The following is a 19293-nucleotide window of genomic DNA, read 5'->3' on the forward strand; positions in this document are numbered from 1 at the left end:
AGGTGGCATCTCGTATGGCTATTTAAGTATTTTTCCCGAGAGGAGTTCCCCCTGAAAATTGTTACTATTAGGATACCTAATAAATACCTCATGCATTGCTAGAAGACCAAGTCAGTCATCAGATTTGGGTGCTTACTCTGTGCAGAGTTCCATCCTGAGTATTTAGGAGAATACAGTATTGTTGGTAGATACAATCCCTACCCTCAAGGAGCTTAAAATATAGCGGAAAATAAATCATGACTAGTTAGGTTATTGCCTTATGGTACATTTCACTGGGAGACATTCAGGGTCCCCAAAGAGCTAGTGTATTTCCTAAAATGTCTAAATTAATAGCTTTAGTGTCATGGGCACTGGGTTCTAGATATGGGGCTTAGGAGAAGTAATACCCTCACTAAGAAGGGGATGGCACTATACTCCTTGAAGGCAGGTATCATGTATTCTCATTGTACTGTACTCTTAGTACAGTATTTTGCACACAGACGTTCAGTAAATGCTACTGGCTGAATAACGGAACAGGGGTTAAAAAGAAGGCATTGAACCTTAGATATAGTTTGGGAGGCAAGTATAAAAGTATGCTGGGCTTCACTAAGTGACTGGAAGTTCTTGAAGGAACAGGACTTCTAACTTGGGAAACCAGATATCACCTGAGACTCTCTAAGCAACTTTGTTTAGAGTTCAGGAATATCTGTCTTGGAGAAAAATGCCCACTGTCTTTGAGAAAAATGAGCAGTTGGGTATTGCTCTTGACAGGAGAAGGTTGAGCAATGCCTTTGGTTTTTCAGGAGGGGGTTGGAACACTTTGTTTCATTTTGTTTCTCCTCTCTGTATTTCTATTAGCCATATCTTTTGACCAGTTGGCAAACAACTTTGTGGTGGTGTGACAAATTAAGGGCTTTTTCCGCCACTTGCTTGGAACAGTCTGTTTCTAAAAGAACATTGGCGGTGGGATATCTCGGATGTCTTGTCTCTCTGAAATAGGTTTTATTGTCTTGCCAGTTACGGTCCCTCCAGGAAATGGTCTCTGCTTCAGTCTTATTTCAGAAAGAACAGACTAATGAATATAGCACATGTAGAATGAACGTCTTTGCCTTGTGTATTTATTTGTATTAGGACATTATCTGGCTCTGTAAAATGATTACATCATTTGATGAAGTGAACCAGTGAACCAGAGGTATGACTATCAGATACCCTGCTAACTTTCATCAGCAAATAGCCTTCTCTACACCAAATGAAATGTTGTGATGCCAAGTCCGTCAGTATGGCCATTTCTTTTTTAATCTGGCATTTGTGGGTCAGGTCTGCATGTCTCTCTGAATATTACTGTGACTTTAAATGTCTCTTTGTTTTTGTCTACCAAACCATGGTACATAGCAGTGGGCTGGAGGCTATGAACTGTTCATTGTAAAAACAATAACCATTATTCCTGCATGACTGTTGCCTCTAGTACTGACAGGGTTTCAGAATCATAACTGGAGCAGGATTAGGGAGAGACAATAAAAGAACTTTGTGGCTCATTTTTTAAAATGAAATGAGGGGTCAGTGAGATTTTTCCCCTAAATCCCACCTTCTGCCCATATTATGGCTGTGCGGATTAAAGTGGCTATAGAACTATTAACATCATGGAGCTGCTATTTAATATTCTTTGGTTGGGTGATGAAAATACTAATTGCTAGAGAGAAGAGTAGGTGCGGAGTACAGGGCTGGGAGCTAAAAAAACTAAATTCTAATTTTAAGGACTAGTAATAGACTCCTATTCATTAAAATAGGCGAGTAATACAAGGGGATATTTGGAAACTTAAAAGATTCTTTCAGCAGAAAGGATCGTTTTTGGTCATGTTCTATTGTCGGAGACCAAGCTATCTATTTCACAGAAGGAAAAGTAAGATTTAGTCAGAGGTTGAATTAATTCATTCAGTTGTATTTATTGAGCATTTACTGTGTGCAAAGCACTGTACTAAGCACTTGGGAGAGTACAGTGCAGCAACAGACAGACACATTCCCAGTCCACAGTGAACTCACAGATGGAATGTAACCTGATTCCCTGAAACCATACAAAATATGGCAATTTGCATGATTAAAAGGTGGAAGGAATTCTAAATATTTGAAATGTATTTCAAAGTGTTCTTATCTTTAGAGCATTGCTCCTGAGAAGGGCATTGGACAGTACTAATCACAAACCCATTGTATTATAGATTTTCATCAGTCAATAAATTTATTTATTGAGTACCTACTGTGCGCAGAACACTGCTAAACAGGATCTTACAGTAGAGAATGTAGACATGACCCCTGCCCTCAAAGAGCTTGCAATCTAGTTGGGAAACCAGGCATTATAGATAGAGGGAGCAACAGAGAATAAGGATATGGCTAAAGAGTGGAAGGCAATCTGTTCCAAGTCAAAACTCCCCTGTGCTGGGCAGCAGCGACATAGGAGAGAATCGAGGGCAGAGACTCAAGTTGACTGCTTGGAAGGATGCAGTGGTAAACCACTTCTGTATTTTTACCAAGAAAACTCTATGGATACACTATCAGAATGATTGCAGATTGAGGCAGGGTGTTCTAGGAGAGATATATCCATGGCGTCGCTATGGGTTGGAGACGACTCGACAGCATAAGTCAAGACGTAAGTACAGTAGGGGTGAATATCAAATGCTTAAGGGGTTGCTAACTGAAGTTATTGTTAACTGAAGTGCTTAGGCAACTCAGAGGAGAGGGAGAATGAGGTGAGGGGATGAGGTCAGTCGGGGAACGCTTCCTGAAGGAGATGTGATCTTAGTAGGGCTTTAAAGTTGGGGAGAGTGGTGGTTGGATAGGAAGGGGAGCAGTATGGCCTAGTGGAAAGAGCACGGCTTGAGAGTCAGGGGACTTTGGTTCTACTCCCGGCTCTGCTGTGTGACCTTGGGAAAGTCACTTCACTTTTCTGTGCCTCCATTCCCTCATCTGCAAAATGGGGATTCAGTGGGGAAGCAGCATGGTCTAGTGGATAGAGCACAGGCCTGGGAGTCAGAAGGTCTTGGATTCTAATCCCGACTCTACCACTTGTCTGCTGTGTGACCTTGGGCAAATCACTTAACTTCTCTGGGCCTCAGTTCCCTCATCTGTAAAATGATGGTTAAGACCGTGAGCCCCATGTGGGACAGGGACTGTGTCTAACCTAATTATATAATATGTACCCCAGCACTTAGAACAGTGCCTGGCATATAGTAAGCAGTTAACAAATACCATCATTACAATACCTGCTTCCCCTTCTACTTAGACCGTGAGACTCCTGTGAAGCCTGATTATCTTGTATATACTTCAGTGGTTGGCTTATAGTAAGCGCTTAGTAAATTTCACAATTATTGTTATTAGTATTAATAGTAGGTAAGGAGAAGGAGGGCAGATATGAGAAAGGAATCAATGACAAGAGGGCTTAGTGTTAGAGGAATGAAGTGTAAGTTACTGGGTTTTCATCATAGACCACACTCTTTCTCTGGCAGTTTTCCTTCCTATCTCTTCCATGGTAACACTCTAAACAGATTCCTAACTCCATAGTTAGTTACCTTGGACATGAAGAACCCACTGAAAACCATAATCACTTGAGTGAGGGGGAGACTGACATCTTTACCTACTTCGTACAAAACAAAGATATCGTGCAATATGGTAAAAAAAAAAAAAGAAAGAAAGGCAAGCTTCCTGTCCTCAAAGAGTTTTCAGTCTTCCAGGTAAACTAGGCTAAGTATAGTTAGTCAAACAGTGTGAAATCAAAATGTGTTAAAAAAAAAAAAGGAAACAAATACACATCATTTAGTAGCACAATTACGAGAGAGTTGTAGAGAGAGTTGTAGAGAAGCAGCGTGGCGCAGTGGAAAGAGCACGGGCTTTGGAGTCAGGGCTCATGAGTTCGAATCCCAGCTCTGCCACTTGTCAGCTGTGTGACTGTGGGCAAGTCACTTAACTTCTCTGTGCCTCACTTCCCTCATCTGTAAAATGGGGATTAAGACTGTGAGCCCCACGTGGGACAACCTGATTCCCCTGTGTCTACCCCAGCGCTTAGAACAGTGCTCTGCACATAGTAAGCGCTTAACAAATACCAACATTATTAGTTGTAGATGAAGGCATAGCTGCCTTCATGCTTTTTCTCCCAACTACAGAATGCACTCCTAACCCTAAACGTAGGTTTTTGTGTGCCATTGTTAATCTGCTCTAAAAATAATCTGGAAAGTGTTAAAATGTTATTATTGAAAAGAGACTCTCCAGATTGCATGTTTTCTTCATATACATACATATATTCAACTGCTTTTCTTCACATGTGATGGATTCACTACTAAATATAAATGTATCCCAACTAGTATATGTCCTTGTCACAATTTTAAATTGTGCTGTTGATTCTATGTTCACAACTATGGATTTAAGAATAGAAAAGAATAGAAATCTATTCTGAGAAGGTTTAGTATTCACGAGACCCATGATTTTCTAGTCAGAGTTCCATTCCATAAGAGCTCTGGAGGAGATTGGATAAATTAGATGTTCAAGTTGTTAGTACAGTCAAAGAGCTTGATTATATTAAATTATCTTTCCAGCCCATCAAACTTTCTTAGCAAGTTATTAGTGCTACCATCATGGTTGTCACCACCACTGAATGCCTACTCAATGCAGAACGTAATACGAGATGCTTAGGAAATGCAATATAACTAGATCGCTACACAAAGAAGTTTGCAATCAGACATCAACTGTCCAGGTGATGGAGAAATTTAAATTTTCATAGTTTTTGTTTTTTTCTCTTCAAAGCACAGGCACATCAATCTCATTTGCATGAGCAATATTTTTGAGAGAAGTATGTGTTACTTTTAACCCCTTTTTACATCAGTTTATATGTTCCTGAAAAGAGCCCCACACTTCATCCAAATGCTCCATTACACATGTCAGCTCCAGTCAGTGCTTCCATTCCAGACCGGAGGGGCAGGAGTTTGGAAGCACATCTCTGGCTTAGAAAGATCGGTCCGGAAAGTGAAAAAGAGCAGGCATCATCTAATGCAGTTCCTGATAACTGTGCAATAGGGCAGAGAAAAATGACTCCTGTTTCTTTTCCCATCCATCCTGGTGATACCCTGGACTAGAATCTGATGCTAGAAGAGATTGAACCCAGTGATCCCATTATTTTTAAGTCCCATCCTTCCCTCTTTCTCAGGAACAGCTAAAGGAAATAATAATACTTCCTGGTCTGGGGGACAGTTGAGGAATTTGAAGTGGAAGCACAGATATATAGAAAAGGGTTTAATCTTGTTTTAATTTTCTTTTAAGAAAACTGGGTAATGAAAATGGCAACACTGACAATAAACTGAAAAGTGAGACTGATTAGTATGAGATTGTCTTAGATTTTCATTTTATATATGTGCATGCTTACCTGCGGTGTTTTGTGTTTTATGCATTCTAGTATAATTATATATTAATATATTATCACATTTAATTGATAGAATACAATAAAAATATGTATATAATAACCTGCATTCATGATTTTCACACCGTCCTCATTCAGAATTTAGGAAAGGCAAAAATGGTGTTCTGTACATTTACCAGATATTATGAATGCAGATAAATCAATTGTATTGAGTGCTTACTATGTGCAAAGCACTGTACTAAGTGCTTGGAAGAGTGCAGTGCAACAAAATTAGTAGACACATTCCCTGCCCATTGTGAGCTCAGAGTCTAGACGGGAGAATACCGAAATCAAATCCAATACTGAAAACAATTCTTCCATAATTTCTGATTTAAAACCAGATCTGTGGAGCTGTAAGAAGGGAAAAGATGTTTTAAACCAAAATACAGTGTTAATTCATTTGTGTTACTACACTTTGGGGCATATTAACTTCACAGAGTGGAATTGACATACCCTTCTTCAAAAGACAGACATTAAACTTCAGCTAGTCTCTATATATGAGGATTCCAAAACAAATATTTACATAAAAGAACTTTGTGTTTCACTCTTGTTTTCCATGAAGAAAAAACTGTCATTAGCCACTCTTGCAATCTATTTCACAAACTGAAGCTTCTTTAAAAAAGCTAATGAAGTATTTTAATTTCCTTAAAAATATTAAAATTCTATTTCCTTAATGGAACCAGCCTTACATTTAACTTAATAATCATGAAATACCTCAAAGAAATGTACACTGTTCCCTTTTGAGAGAATGCAGTTCTGTTTCATCCAAAGTCAATATTTAAGTAATGTGTTCTAATTTATACAACATTTGGAAGGGTTTGATCATGTCTGCAGCATACTTATGAAACTTTTTTGAGCATGAGATATTTAAATTCACAAAGTCAGCTAGCACCAGTAGGATTAATTACCGCTCAGAATTGGGCTGGTTGCTGAACAAAAGCGCTTGAAATTCTAGGAAGGTTGTAAGGCATTGAATAGTAGAGAAATAATTTTGAAAGGTACAGCCTTGATAATTAGGATAAGTGTTTTACTTTATTGTAGATTTGCAAATTAACAGTGGCTTGCCCACCAAGTACCTAGAAGAGATCTGCTCACATCTGGAAAATCATGATAATTGTACATTCCAAGCGCTTAGTACAGTGCTCTGCACATAGTAAGTGCTCAATATGATTGAATGATATGGCATAGTGGGTAGAGCACAGACCTGGGAGTCTGAAGGACTTCGGTTCTGATACCAATTCTGCCACTTCTCTTCTTTGTTACCTTGGGCAACTCACTTCACTTCCCAGTGTCTCAGTCATCTCATCTGTAAAGTGGGGATTAACACAGCCCCATGCGGGACATGGACAGTGTCCAACCTCATTAGCTTGTATCTACACCAATGCTTGGTACAGAGTCTGGCATATAGTAAGTGCTTAACGGATACCACAAAAAAATTATAATGCAGTTTTGAACTCAGTTTTCTTCAAGTGTGATTTTTCTTTGGCAAGGAGAATTCTTGGTTTGAGGAGGGCTTTTGGGAACCGGTTGGGACTGGTGGACCTGTTTTACAAATGGATTTGGACTAAACTCCCTTTAGAATGTAAGCTCGTTAGGGGCAGGGAATGTGTCTACTGTGCTGTACTCTCCCAAGTGCTCTGCGCACGGTAAGCACTCAATATTTACGAATGATTGAGCTATCTACGAGGTTTCTTTATCGGTATTAATATAGTGAAGGTTTAGTGCTTAGAGGCACACAATACAACTTGGACCAGTAATCTAAGCAAGGGCATACCAGTATGTCTAAAAATCTGTGTCAAGAGTTATCCAGAATGTCTGTCACGCATGGTTTCCTTACATGTCTCCATCTGTTCATTTACTTGTAAATGTATGATTCAATTCTCAAAGGAAATTTCTCCTTCCCAAACTGCAAGTCGCTTTCAGTGAATACAGCTATTACTGTATATCAACAGCTTCTGCTGATACACTGAAACTTTTTCAAGTACTGTGAAAGGGGAAAAAGGGAGAGTTGGTAGGAGAAGCTGAAATAGAACATATAGATCATAATTTAGTATGATTCAAATAAACCAAATGATCATCACTCCATTTTAACTGCAGGTTCTCAAAATGCAACTCTGAATGGCCTGCTTTAAATGAAAAATTCTTCTTTTACTTTTATTGCAAGATAGCTTAAATCCATTTAAATCCTAAGGCTATAAAACAGTGGCTTACTACTGTGTTTTGTGCTTATTAATTTTTTTTCTGAGGGATCTTGCTGTAGCTGAAACTTTCTGTGCCTTACATCTCTTTGGGAAAAAAACCAATGCATTTTGGAAGGGTTTTGATCTTCATCGGTGTTTTTGCACAGATCAAGTGGGGAAAAAAATAAAACTAGATGTAGGTGGTTACTGTCTGCAGAATATTCTGTCAAGGTACAGGGACTTCTTCAGGATGCCCTGCTACTTCTTATGTTCATATCTTTAAATCATATATTATAAATTGCTTATTTATATTGTCTGCCTCCCCCTCAATTCTGTAAGTTCATTATGGGCAAGGAACGTGTCTGTTAATTCTTTTGTATTGTGCTCTCCTAACCACTTACTACAGTGCTCTGCACATAAGGAGCCCTTAATAAATACAATTGATTATACCAGCCCCACCAGGACCACCCAAATGTGGGCAGTCAGGTGTGGATGGGATCAGAGAAAGTACAGAATTCAAGAATGAGCTAGGAATAAGATAAAGGTCATAAACAGGCAAAGGATTAGAGATGAGGGTGAAAGCAGGGCTCGGGAATAGGGCTAGTGCAAAATGTCACCTGAGATAACTCTAAATGATCTAGTTCTCTGTATTCATACATCCCTTTAATGGCCTTGAATATTTTGGTGCCTTACAATGGCAAAATCTGGGGTATATGTCATATACTTGGCAGAGGATACCACCCCCTACAGCTGGTGACTTAAGTTGATAAAGAAGTAAATGTTTATAAGTGAGCATCAAAGGACTGATATAAACCACCTGCAAGATATAAACAGATGCTTCTTTGTGTTTGCATTTTTCCAGAATTTTCCATCATGTTTGGAAAGAAAAAGAAGAGGCTTGAAATTTCCGGGCCATCCAATTTTGAGCACCGGGTCCACACTGGATTTGATCCCAGAGAGCAGAAGTTCACGGGACTACCTCAACAGTGGCACAGTTTGTTGGCGGATACAGCAAACCGACCTAAACCCATGGTGGACCCTTCATGTATCACACCCATACAACTTGCTCCCATGAAGGTATTCTAGCCATTTAGGATGTTAACACGGTGTATATGCACAGTTTCTCAGATTTTGTTGCATTGCTAGAGGAGAGTAGTAAAAGTGCATCACATTATTTCAAGTGACTCATTTATATTATGCAAGCAGAATTTAAACAAAGTTTTGTCATGGAAGAGTTTGAAAATATTTAAAGCAGCTTTGAATGTTTTCTTTAACAGGCTGGTTTCCCCAATCAGGAGGCTCAAGGAGCAAATTACATAATTACTTACCTGTGACAAATGGATCAGTAGTCTGCAGGACATGATACTTGCCAGGAACAAACTACTAGGGCAGTAATAATAATAATAATAATGTTGGTATTTGTTAAGCGTTTACTACGTGCCGAGCACTGTTCTAAGCGCTGGGGTAGAGACAGGGTCATCAGGTTGTCCCACGTGAGGCTCACAGTCAGTCCCCATTTTACAGATGAGGTAACTGAGGCACAGAGAAGTGAAGTGACTTGCCCCCAGTCACACAGCTGACAAGTGGCAGAGCCGGGAGTCGAACCCATGACCTCTGACTCCGAAGCCCAGGCTCTTTCCACTAAGCCACACTGCTTCCCATTTGTAGTGATCAAGTTCTTCATGACACTGAATTGTATCACAAGAGAGGTAATAATGTAATATGCTGGTGTTGGCTGTAGATAGATTTTTTTTTTTAAATAACCACCACTATGCCAATCATGAAAATTGCTTTTTTGGCAAAAAGGTCTCATTGATTTGGGAAAAGGTTCGTGCATTAAGTAGGTAGAAAATGGAGCAAAACCAATGGCATTTTGGAAAACATTTGCTATCTTCAACTGAAATTGAAAAATTAGGTGTGAATTGAACATTAAGCTTCTAAGCCCTGACCGTATTAGTGGCCCTTCTCTGGCCTTTCTCCAGCTTTATTGTATCTTTCCTAAATTACAATGATCAGCATTCTACACAGGATTCCACGTCTAGGGACACTGTGGTTTGATGTAGCAAGGGAACTGTACCTTTTGTTTGGCTTTGAGATGATGATGGAGGTCCGATTGGGAACTTTTGAATAAGTAAATCCTGAGAACCCATGCAAAGATTTGCATGGCACCCCTTGTGCTCTCTCGTTCCTCAGTCAGTAAGTCGATCATAACACAAGGGTCATGTCTACTATATCTACTGCATTGTACTTCCAAAGCTCTTAGTACAGTGCTCTGCACACAGTAAGAACTCAATAAATGAGGCATTGAGAGCTTACTGTGTCCAGAGCACTGCCCTAAGCACTTAGGAGAGGTATAATACAATAGAGTTGGTAGACATGATCCCTGGCCTCAGGAGTTTACACTCTAGCAGGGGCAACAGACATTATTGTTGAATGTTTATTGTTTAGTATTTGTTGAAATGCGCTTAGATATCACTACCTTCCTAGAAGTCCTGGAATATATGCCTCCTCCTGCCATAACTCCATGTTCATAGAGAAAGGAATATTGCCATCTACTCACTCCTAGTCTCGTAAATGAACAGAATCACTTCTGCTACCTCAGATTCCCAGGGTGCTCCCTGAAACAAGGTAGGTAGATAGGAAGTCTGGTAAACAGGTGAAGTTGGGAGTGTATTGTTTGCACTGCTAAAATTGAGACTGTAAGCTCCTTATGGGCAGGGGACATGTCTACCAATTCTGTTTATTGTCCCCTTCCAAGCCTTGGGGAAGCAATATGGCCTAGTGGAAAGAGCATGGGCCTGGGTGTCAAATGACCTATTTTCTAATCCCTGCTCCACCTGCAGTGTGACCTTGGGGAAGTCACTTAACTTCTCTGTGCTTCATGTTCCTCATTTGTAAAATGGGGGTTCAATACCTGTGCTCCCTCCCTACTTAAAATGTCAGCCCCTGATGATCTCATATCTACTTGAGTGCTAAATACAGTGCTTAGCACAGAGTAAGTGCTTAACAAACACTGCAAGGGTTATAATAGTAATGTTGGCATTTGTTAAGCGCTTACTCTGTGCAAAGCACTGTTCTAAGCACTCGGGGGGGATATAAGGAGGTCAGGTAAGAGAAGCAGCGTGGCTCAGTGGAAAGAGCACGGGCTTTGGAGTCAGGGCTCATGAGTTCGAATCCCAGCTCTGCCACTTGTCGGCTGTGTGACTGTGGGCAAGTCACTTCACTTCTCTGCGCCTCAGTTCCCTCATCTGTAAAATGGGGATTAAGACTGTGAGCCCCACGTGGGACAACCTGATTCCCCTATGTCTACCCCAGCGCTTAGAACAGTGCTTGGCACATAGTAAGCGCTTAACAAATACCAACATTATTATTATTATTATTAGGTTGTTCCACGTGGGGCTCACAGTTTTAATCCTCATTTTCCAGATGAGGTAACTGAGGCACAGAAAAGTTAAGTGACTTGCCCAAAGTCACACTGCAGACAAGCAGCGGAGCAGGGATTAGAACCCATGACCCCTGACTCTCAAGCCTGTGCTCTTTCCACTGAGCCACGTAGAGTGCTGTGCCCACAGAAGGTGCTAAATAAATATCATTTATTGATTTTGTCTCCGAGAATTTTAAAGACTGGATCTTGGTTTCTAGATTTTTCTTCACTTAGGAGGATGGAAGGGCTGTTGCACTAAATCAGTGCCTGACTCTGTGCTGTGATACCATTTTATTGTGCAATTAATTTTGCATCATGGGCAATCATCTTTACAAGCCCTCTGTGGTTTGGCAGGAGGCCTGCCTATAGGGTTTTATGGAGCCAGGGCTAAGCAGCTATTTTGAAGGAGTAGAGAGAAAAAAATCCATTTGCCATGAGATGGAGGCTGCTACTCCAGGAATTGTAGATCTGGAGCCAATCAGCTTCAGATCTCTCCAACTCCATTTTTTACTTTCTAAAATGATGTCTCTCCCCACAGCTCACGAGAACTCCTATCTTCCTCTCAGTGCACCACCCTCGTTTTCTCCTCAAGATGGTTTTTGCTCATTGGGAACCGGTAGCCGCCGACTATTGGCTATGAAAGGCAGTTCCCACCCACCAGGCCTCCCTTGGTTTCCCTTTCTTGAAGCTTAAGAGGCTTCATTTTCATTTTATGTTTTATTTAATTTTATAGAAATTGGAAACTGCAGGCACCTGATGAAATGCTATAAAATCTGGGTATTTAGCATACTTGCCATATTTCTTCAGTAAACTTTATTCTCAGGGTTCTACTTATAATGTGCAAAAGCTGTAATTTTGATCATTACAAGGGACTCTTTAATTGATTGTGCTATTTTTGCTCACGTCTTAATTTTTTAATGAACACAGCTGCTCTAAAAATGGTACCCCCGTGGGAATTTACTGTTAATACTCTATATTTCACATTTCAAGATCCTTCAAACAATCGTTTAATGAAGAATTACAACCTAATTAGTATCTTTTAAGCTGAGAAACTGAGTAAACAAAATTGTATTCATTTTGAAAGCTGTTTACAAGTAAGAAGTTAAATCAAAGCATTTAACTCATTTTCAGAGGTTTTTAGTTAAAGCTTTTTGTATATTGTTGGCCAAGATAAAGTCAAGCAAAGTATCAACCTGAATGCAAATTAAACATTTACTGTTAAAATGGTTTTCCTAATATCTTTGCCTCGATTCCACCTTATTCAGACCACTTGATTCCTCCTATTATTATGCATTTCAGGGTTATTTTACCTATAGAACATGTCTGGCTACTTCAGAAAAACAAACTTTTCTGAAGAATAAATAGAATTATGACTGAGAGCTTCTGATGATATAGTCTCTCTTCACTAGTGATCCTCAGCAATGAGAGAAACCGGGGTGGGGATTCTAACTTCTGAAGACGTATATGGATCAGAGAGAGTTAGGTAATAGCTTTTTTTGGGTACCCCACTCATAATAATTATGGTACTTGTTAAGTGCTTACTGTGTGCCGAACACCATCACCTTATGCATTCCCATTCCCCCCTTCTACACATCTAAACTTTGGACTTTGGGAAGCAGGTATACCCTAACCCGACCCCTCACCGCCCCCAACACACACACAAACACCCCCCCCAACACCCCCCTTTCTCCCTCCCCCCCCCCCAATTTTTCAGGTGACATAAGGTTTGCCAGGCCAATGACAAAAACTGGACAAGGAATTTTTGAGTTTTAAATGGGTGAACACTCTTGTTGGCACCGTGTTCCAACCTAGCATGTTGTGAACCCGGCCTGATAGTTGCTGTTGAGTGTTTCCAAAGTAAAACAGTAGTGATGGTGCAATGGAAATACTGTAACTTGGCTAAGGTTCCTCTCCTCCAGCTGTAAGCAAAGTGTAATTGTATCAGATTGGGTGAAACACTATTTCCTATTTACATCCAGAATCTTCCTGGGTGCTGGGAATGATCACTTTAAAGAACAAAAAGTGAAAAGGAAAGAGCATAAAATGGACTGAGCATCAGGTTCACCTTAGAAATTGAACCTGAAAGGAGTTTATATTCTACAGGCTCTAAAAGCAAAGGATCACCGCTCCCTACCTGAAAATCAATAAATGCATTTTTTAATCTTATTTTAACAATAAGCAAAAAAGAGCTCTTTTTATTGTTATTTATTCCTATCTCCAGTTTTTAAAAAATAGACAGATTTTTGTTATGATTTCTGCCTCAAAATTGCTGCAGATCACTTCTTCACAGTAAACACAAATGGAGAAAATGACTTGTCTTGCACAGCATCTGCTGAGTGTGGGAGCCTAAACCAGCTATTCTCATCAGTCTTCAGCAGTGCCAGCTGGGAGGTGGAAAGCTCTTTGCTGGAAAGTTCACACCACACTTATCACCGAGTGCAACAGAAATTTGGGGAACAAAGCTATAAATGGAGAGGGAGAATGCTGAATCATGGAGTCAAGGGAGCAGGCCTAATGCTACAGGAAATAACTTATTTGTTATTGATAAATTATTTATATTACCAATACTTAGAAGTTGATTTCATTGGAGAAGCAGCGTGGCTCAGTGGAAAGAGCATGGGCTTTGGAGTCAGGGCTCATGAGTTCGAATCCCAGCTCTGCCACTTGTCGGCTGTGTGACTGTGGGCAAGTCACTTAACTTCTCTGTGCCTCAGTTCCCTCATCTGTAAAATGGGGATTAAGACTGTGAGCCCCACGAGGGACAACCTGATTCCCCTATGTCTACCCCAGCGCTTAGAACAGTGCTTGGCACATAGTAAGCGCTTAACAAATACCAACATTATTATTATTATTATTATCTTTGACTTTGGGGACATTTTTGAATCTACAACTACTTGTGTCCATAGTTCACTTCTGACGTCATTACCTGTTTCTCCTTTTTTGTAGAGAACTCATTTAACAACACCATCTACATGCTCTACCGTTATCACTTTATACCTGTAAAATGGAAGAATTTAGTTAATTGGAAGTTGTAGTTTTGTGTGTGGTAGGCATGAAGGTGAGGCATTTTGCTTCAGATGCTCTTTTTGCAATTTAAAAACAGGGTAAAAGAACAAAAATTGAGGAGCCTTCCATTTTAAAGGGAAATGGTTGCATACTGAGTGCTTACTATGTGCAGAGCACTGTAATGTTATCAGTGCCCGTTAGAATTTGCAAAAGCCAAGGCCCTAGAAATTAAACTAAGCCTAGAAGAAGTAAGACCGCAAGCAAGAGAAAATTGTAATGAAAATTGAAACCTCCTGGCCCACACACTTCCTCTGGCATTGAATTTGTAGAAGTGAGCTGGAAAGAGCTCATGATTATTTGATCTTGCCCTCGCCTCTGGGAGATTCATGTCTAAACCAGAGTTTGTCAAAGCATAGTCTTTCCTCCAAGTGGCCTGAAGCCCACACGATCATCCCTGCTTTAGACATTCCGCCCTGGGAGAACCCATCCTCCTCTGCTCTGAGTCCCATTCATGAGAGCACTCCGTCAGTTATTTTTAGAATAAACTGCTCCATGTGCACAAAATAGTGACTGAGGCAAAGGGCTTGTATGATTTTCCCCGCCACCCCCCACCAACTCTGAAGAAGTGGCTCCTTTCACCTTTTGAGATACAAATTTTTAGGACAGTTGGTGTGGACCGTTCAAGAAAGGTGAATTATTTTCCCTTTCTTTTAAAAGATTTCTAGGGATGAAGATGCCACAATTAATCATGGAAGCCTAAATTTTTACCTTGGTGACTTTGTCACCTTTCCCTTTAAGAAATTCTTTAGTCTAACTAAAATCCATCATTGTGTTGACATTGGTAAGCACAATAATAAAATTTGATGGGCTTTTAGAAATGTTGATAGAGACTTATACAATTTTCAGCCAGTCATATTTATTAAGCATTCTACTGTGTTCAAATCGCTTGGGAGAATACAATTTAAAGAATTGGTAGGTATATTCCCTCACAACAATATGCTTCTCAACCAAGTCGGGTTTTTTTGTTTTGTTTATTTTTGTTGGTGTTTCAAAGAAACCTTTGAAACTGCTTGGAATCCTTAATTATAGATCTTCATGCCTTGATTAACTGGAAAGTGATGCATTCTGGAAAATAACCACCTGGCTTTAGGAAAGGTTTTTCTAAATCTGTTGTATTGTACTTCCAAGTGCTCAGTACACGACTAGACACACAGTAAGCAGTCAGTGAATACCACTGATTGATTGCTTGAAATCTTTTTAAAGTTGCCCACTGGGTATCATAAACATCCATCAGTGACTGAGTTAAAATCTGCTTCCAAGGCCAAATTTCACTCTCTTCCCTGTTGTCTGTGGTGTGAAAGGTGTCGGTCAAATGGAAGCCCTCCTTTAAGGCACTTAGGATATTTGATTTATTTTGAAAATTGCAAGCATTCTTGGAAGAAGGGCAGAAGAGAGTGTGACTCAGAAGTCATGATTTGAGGGAGGGACAGGCTGTATGTATTATGTGACACTGAAAATATGCAAAGCGACCAAAACGAACAGGTCTGCCAAACAATTTCAATGATAACGAGAAGTACTCAAAGGATTAATGCTATACTTGACTTTTGAAAATGTGCAGGACTAAAGTACAAGACTAAACCTGTCCATCTTTTGATTCCATCTACATTATGCTTCACGCAGTAATCTTCAACTTGATTCTTTTACCTGCATTCTAAGGAACTAACTCATTAGCATCCTAACTAGATATTTTATAGGTCGTCTTCTCTCCTTGCCATAGTATTTAAGAAAATTAAAGTTTACTGACATCTAGTGGTGTTTTTATATCACATGTCTAAGAAGCCTACGTCCTTTATTTTCTCAATTGATGCTCCGTGACAGGTGAATTCCACGAAAAAAGAATCTTTAAAACAACAACCCGATTAACCTTAAACTTTCCCTTTCATTAATTTTAGACTTTCTAACTTCGTGTTTTGTGGCCTCATTTCAAGATTAAATTTAAACCCCGTGATACAGTTTTAGAAGGGAGACATTAAAGCACAATCATTTGAATGTGCTCAGTTGAATTATTTTCCCAAATAAAGCCTTTTTAAAGAAAAACTTGACTTCCTTCACCTTTAATGTAGTCATATTATTTCCTGCTTTATCCCATGACAAGGATAATGCAAACATGCCATCTAGTGTTCGTGAGTGTATTATCTTTTGACTTTGAAGAAATAGCTTGAAAATGGATCGCCTCGACTGTGGACTCGGTGACTGTGTCCAAGTTTGCATTAAAAAAGCAAAAATAAAACCAAATTTTGAGCTTCTCAACATTACTTTTAAGCATTTACTTAACCACACATGGCCCGTGTTTAGAAGGACATGGGCCGTTAAAAGATTTTGAGTATGTAAATAGTGTTTGTATAAACAGCACGTTACAGATTTTAGTTGATGAAATCAGCAGTGTATGGATGAAGTGAACGTCTTTATTCTACCAGTTTACCAGAAACAATAATTCTCCATTTGACTGATGAGCAAATCTAATTGTAGATCAGGTCTTGTCTTCCCTTTTTCCACCCCTCTTAATTCTACAGCACAGAAATACATAATATCTGAAGTTTTGATATTTTATAATTTCATATGCTTTTTTTTAAAAAAATGCTGTATAAAAAAGGTAACTGGAAAATGGAAGCAAAGTTCAGTGAAACAAGAAAATTATGTATAAGTACTCTTTAAAAATATCAAAGTCTTTATATTGATGTATCCAATATTTAGGAAAATCAGGTGTCATCCTGAATGACACCTTCATTCATGACAATATGAAGTGTTCAAGTGCCCAAGATGTCTAAAATATGCAGCCAGAGGAGTAAGCCCAGTGGACTAGCTCTTCTAAGGGAAGTATTGATGGCCTAATCTTGCCTTTCTCATTCTCACTTGCCAGCTCCACTTTACTACCTTTGGCTCCATGGTAACATCTGGAGAAGGAAGACATCAGGGAGGAGTTTGGATTCCTAACAGCTGTCAAGACTTTCACTTGCCTCCAAAATCTGTGTTTCTTTACTGCTGTTCTTAGTCCAGCTATCTGGATGGACTCATAGATTCTCCCCTGCATCCCCTTTTCCTTCCACAGATGAAGAAGCATAGCCCGCCCTTAGTGTAATCAGCTCAGAGGAGCCACAGATCCTAAGATTTTATCCAATTATAACAACTGAACCATTTTCCCACTCCAGTGGCAGTAGACAGGCATGGAACAAAGCATAATGATAATGGTTATTATTATTCTGATACTTGTTAAGAGCTTACTATGTGCCAAGCACTATTCTAAACACTGGAGTCGATAAAAGTTAAGCACATAGGAGGTAACTGAAGCCCAGAAAATAATAATAATGTTGGTAATTGTTAAGCGCTTACTATGTGCCGAGCACTATTCTAAGCGCTGGGGTAGACACAGGGGAATCAGGTTGTCCCACGTGGGGCTCACAGTCTTAATCCCCATTTTACAGATGAGGGAACTGAGGCACCGAGAAGTTAAGTGACTTGCCCAGAGTCACACAGCTGGCAAGTGGCAGAGCCGGGGTTCGAACCCATGACCTCTCACTCCAAAGCCCGTGCTCTTTCCAGTGAGCCACGCTGCTTCTCTGCCAAGGTCACATAGCAGACATATGGCAGAGCCAGGATTGGAACCCAAATCCTTCTGACTCCCAACCAGTGCTCTGTCCACTAAGCCACGTTGCTTTTAATGATTGAATGAGGACCCGATGGGTAGTCAGTTTGTCGGGTCGTAGTCACCATATAGTCCTTTCCATTCCGTTACAATAGCACACCCAGATCTTGGCATCCGTCTTCTCAAATGCTTTACTTAACGAATCACTCCCACTTTCTGCACTCAGAGTTGGTTTTAGGGGCAAGCAATGTGACAGCGATTGCCCATTGCCACTATTGAAACCACCAATCAGGGACAACCTGTCTAATGTGGAATATAAATATTTTTAAAGGCTTACATGCTAAACGTTGGTGTAGATAGAGGATGATCAGATTGGATATGTCTACATGGGGTTCAAAGTTTAAGGGGAAAGGAGAACATAGATTTTATTTCCATTTTATGGATGAGACAACAGGCACAGAGCAAAGTAGATTGCCTAAAGTCAGAAAGCGGGCAAATGGCAGAGCCACTGGTATTAGAACCCAGGGCCTCTGACACCCGGGCCTATGCTCTTTTCCACTACACCGTGTTGCGTCTCAATAAGGAAAAAGTGGAAGAAAGAAAGAAGTAATTGTGGATTACTGTCTGAGGCAGCTGAATTCAAGGAATGGAACTATTCTGGTTCTAAACATAATTTAAAAATGACTGTTATTTCTTTACATATTTCCATAGTACCCAGTGAAAGTATTTGTGAAAGCTGTCTCTATAATGCGAGTCTTTGTTGAACGGTTGTGTGCATCTTCATACCACCAGTCAAGGTGGTAAACTTCCCAGCCCCTGTCTCGATCCTACCTTACTGAATCATTCAAGATTTGGTGCTTCATGATGTTTTCACAACTATGCAGTAGTTAATAATGATGATGGTGTTTGTTAAGTGCTTACTATGTGCCAAGCACTGGTCTAGGCACGGGGGTAAATACAAGGTAATCAGGTTGTCCCATAGAGGGCTCACAGTCTTAATTCCCATTTTAGAGATGAGGTACTTGAACAGTCACTTAACAGAAACAACATGACCTGGTGGAAAGAACACAGACCCGAGAATCAGAGATCCTGGTTTCTAACCCTTGCTCTGCCACTTGCCTGCTCTGTGAACTTGAGCAAGTCACCTAACTTCTCTATGCCTCAGTTTCCTCAACTCTAAAGTGGGAATTCAATACCTGATCTCCTTCTTACATAGACTGTGAACCCTATGTGGGACAGGGACTGTGTCCAACCTGCTTAACGTATATCTACGCCGGAACCTAGAAGAGTACTTGACACATAATAAGCACTTAACAAAGGCCATTATTTTAAAACAACCAAAAAACCAGCATGGTAAAATACCAATACAGGGCAAGAGTATAAAGCATTCTGCTATTGGTAGACCTAACAAACATATTTACTCCCAGTCCAGTAATTCTTACTAAATCAATGACTGGGAACTACATCATGATTTTTCCCGTAATATGAGTTTATTCAGGATTACAACTAGGGCAGCCTAGTAAAAAATGCCGATTTAGTTGGGGGGAGAGAGGGTTGTGTGGATGAATATTCGTAGCACTAGGTGGCAGCATGAAGTTTTTAGAAACTCAACTACAGTATTAGC

The 19293-nt window shown here is 40.0% G+C and overlaps 1 protein-coding gene across 1 annotated transcript in view; it reads left to right on the forward strand.

The window, feature by feature from the left end:
• The window catches only part of PAK5 (p21 (RAC1) activated kinase 5), a 139269-nt gene that overhangs the window by 77015 nt on the left and 42961 nt on the right, over positions 1 to 19293 (forward strand). The window contains exon 2 of the mRNA XM_029072278.2: positions 8459 to 8673. Coding sequence (XP_028928111.1) covers positions 8470 to 8673 — 204 coding nt within the window. The 5' untranslated portion in view covers positions 8459 to 8469. The remainder of the gene's footprint in view (positions 1 to 8458; positions 8674 to 19293) is intronic.

Source organism: Ornithorhynchus anatinus, chromosome 9 (genome assembly GCF_004115215.2).
Source record: "Ornithorhynchus anatinus isolate Pmale09 chromosome 9, mOrnAna1.pri.v4, whole genome shotgun sequence".
Taxonomy (NCBI): Eukaryota; Metazoa; Chordata; class Mammalia; order Monotremata; family Ornithorhynchidae; genus Ornithorhynchus; species Ornithorhynchus anatinus.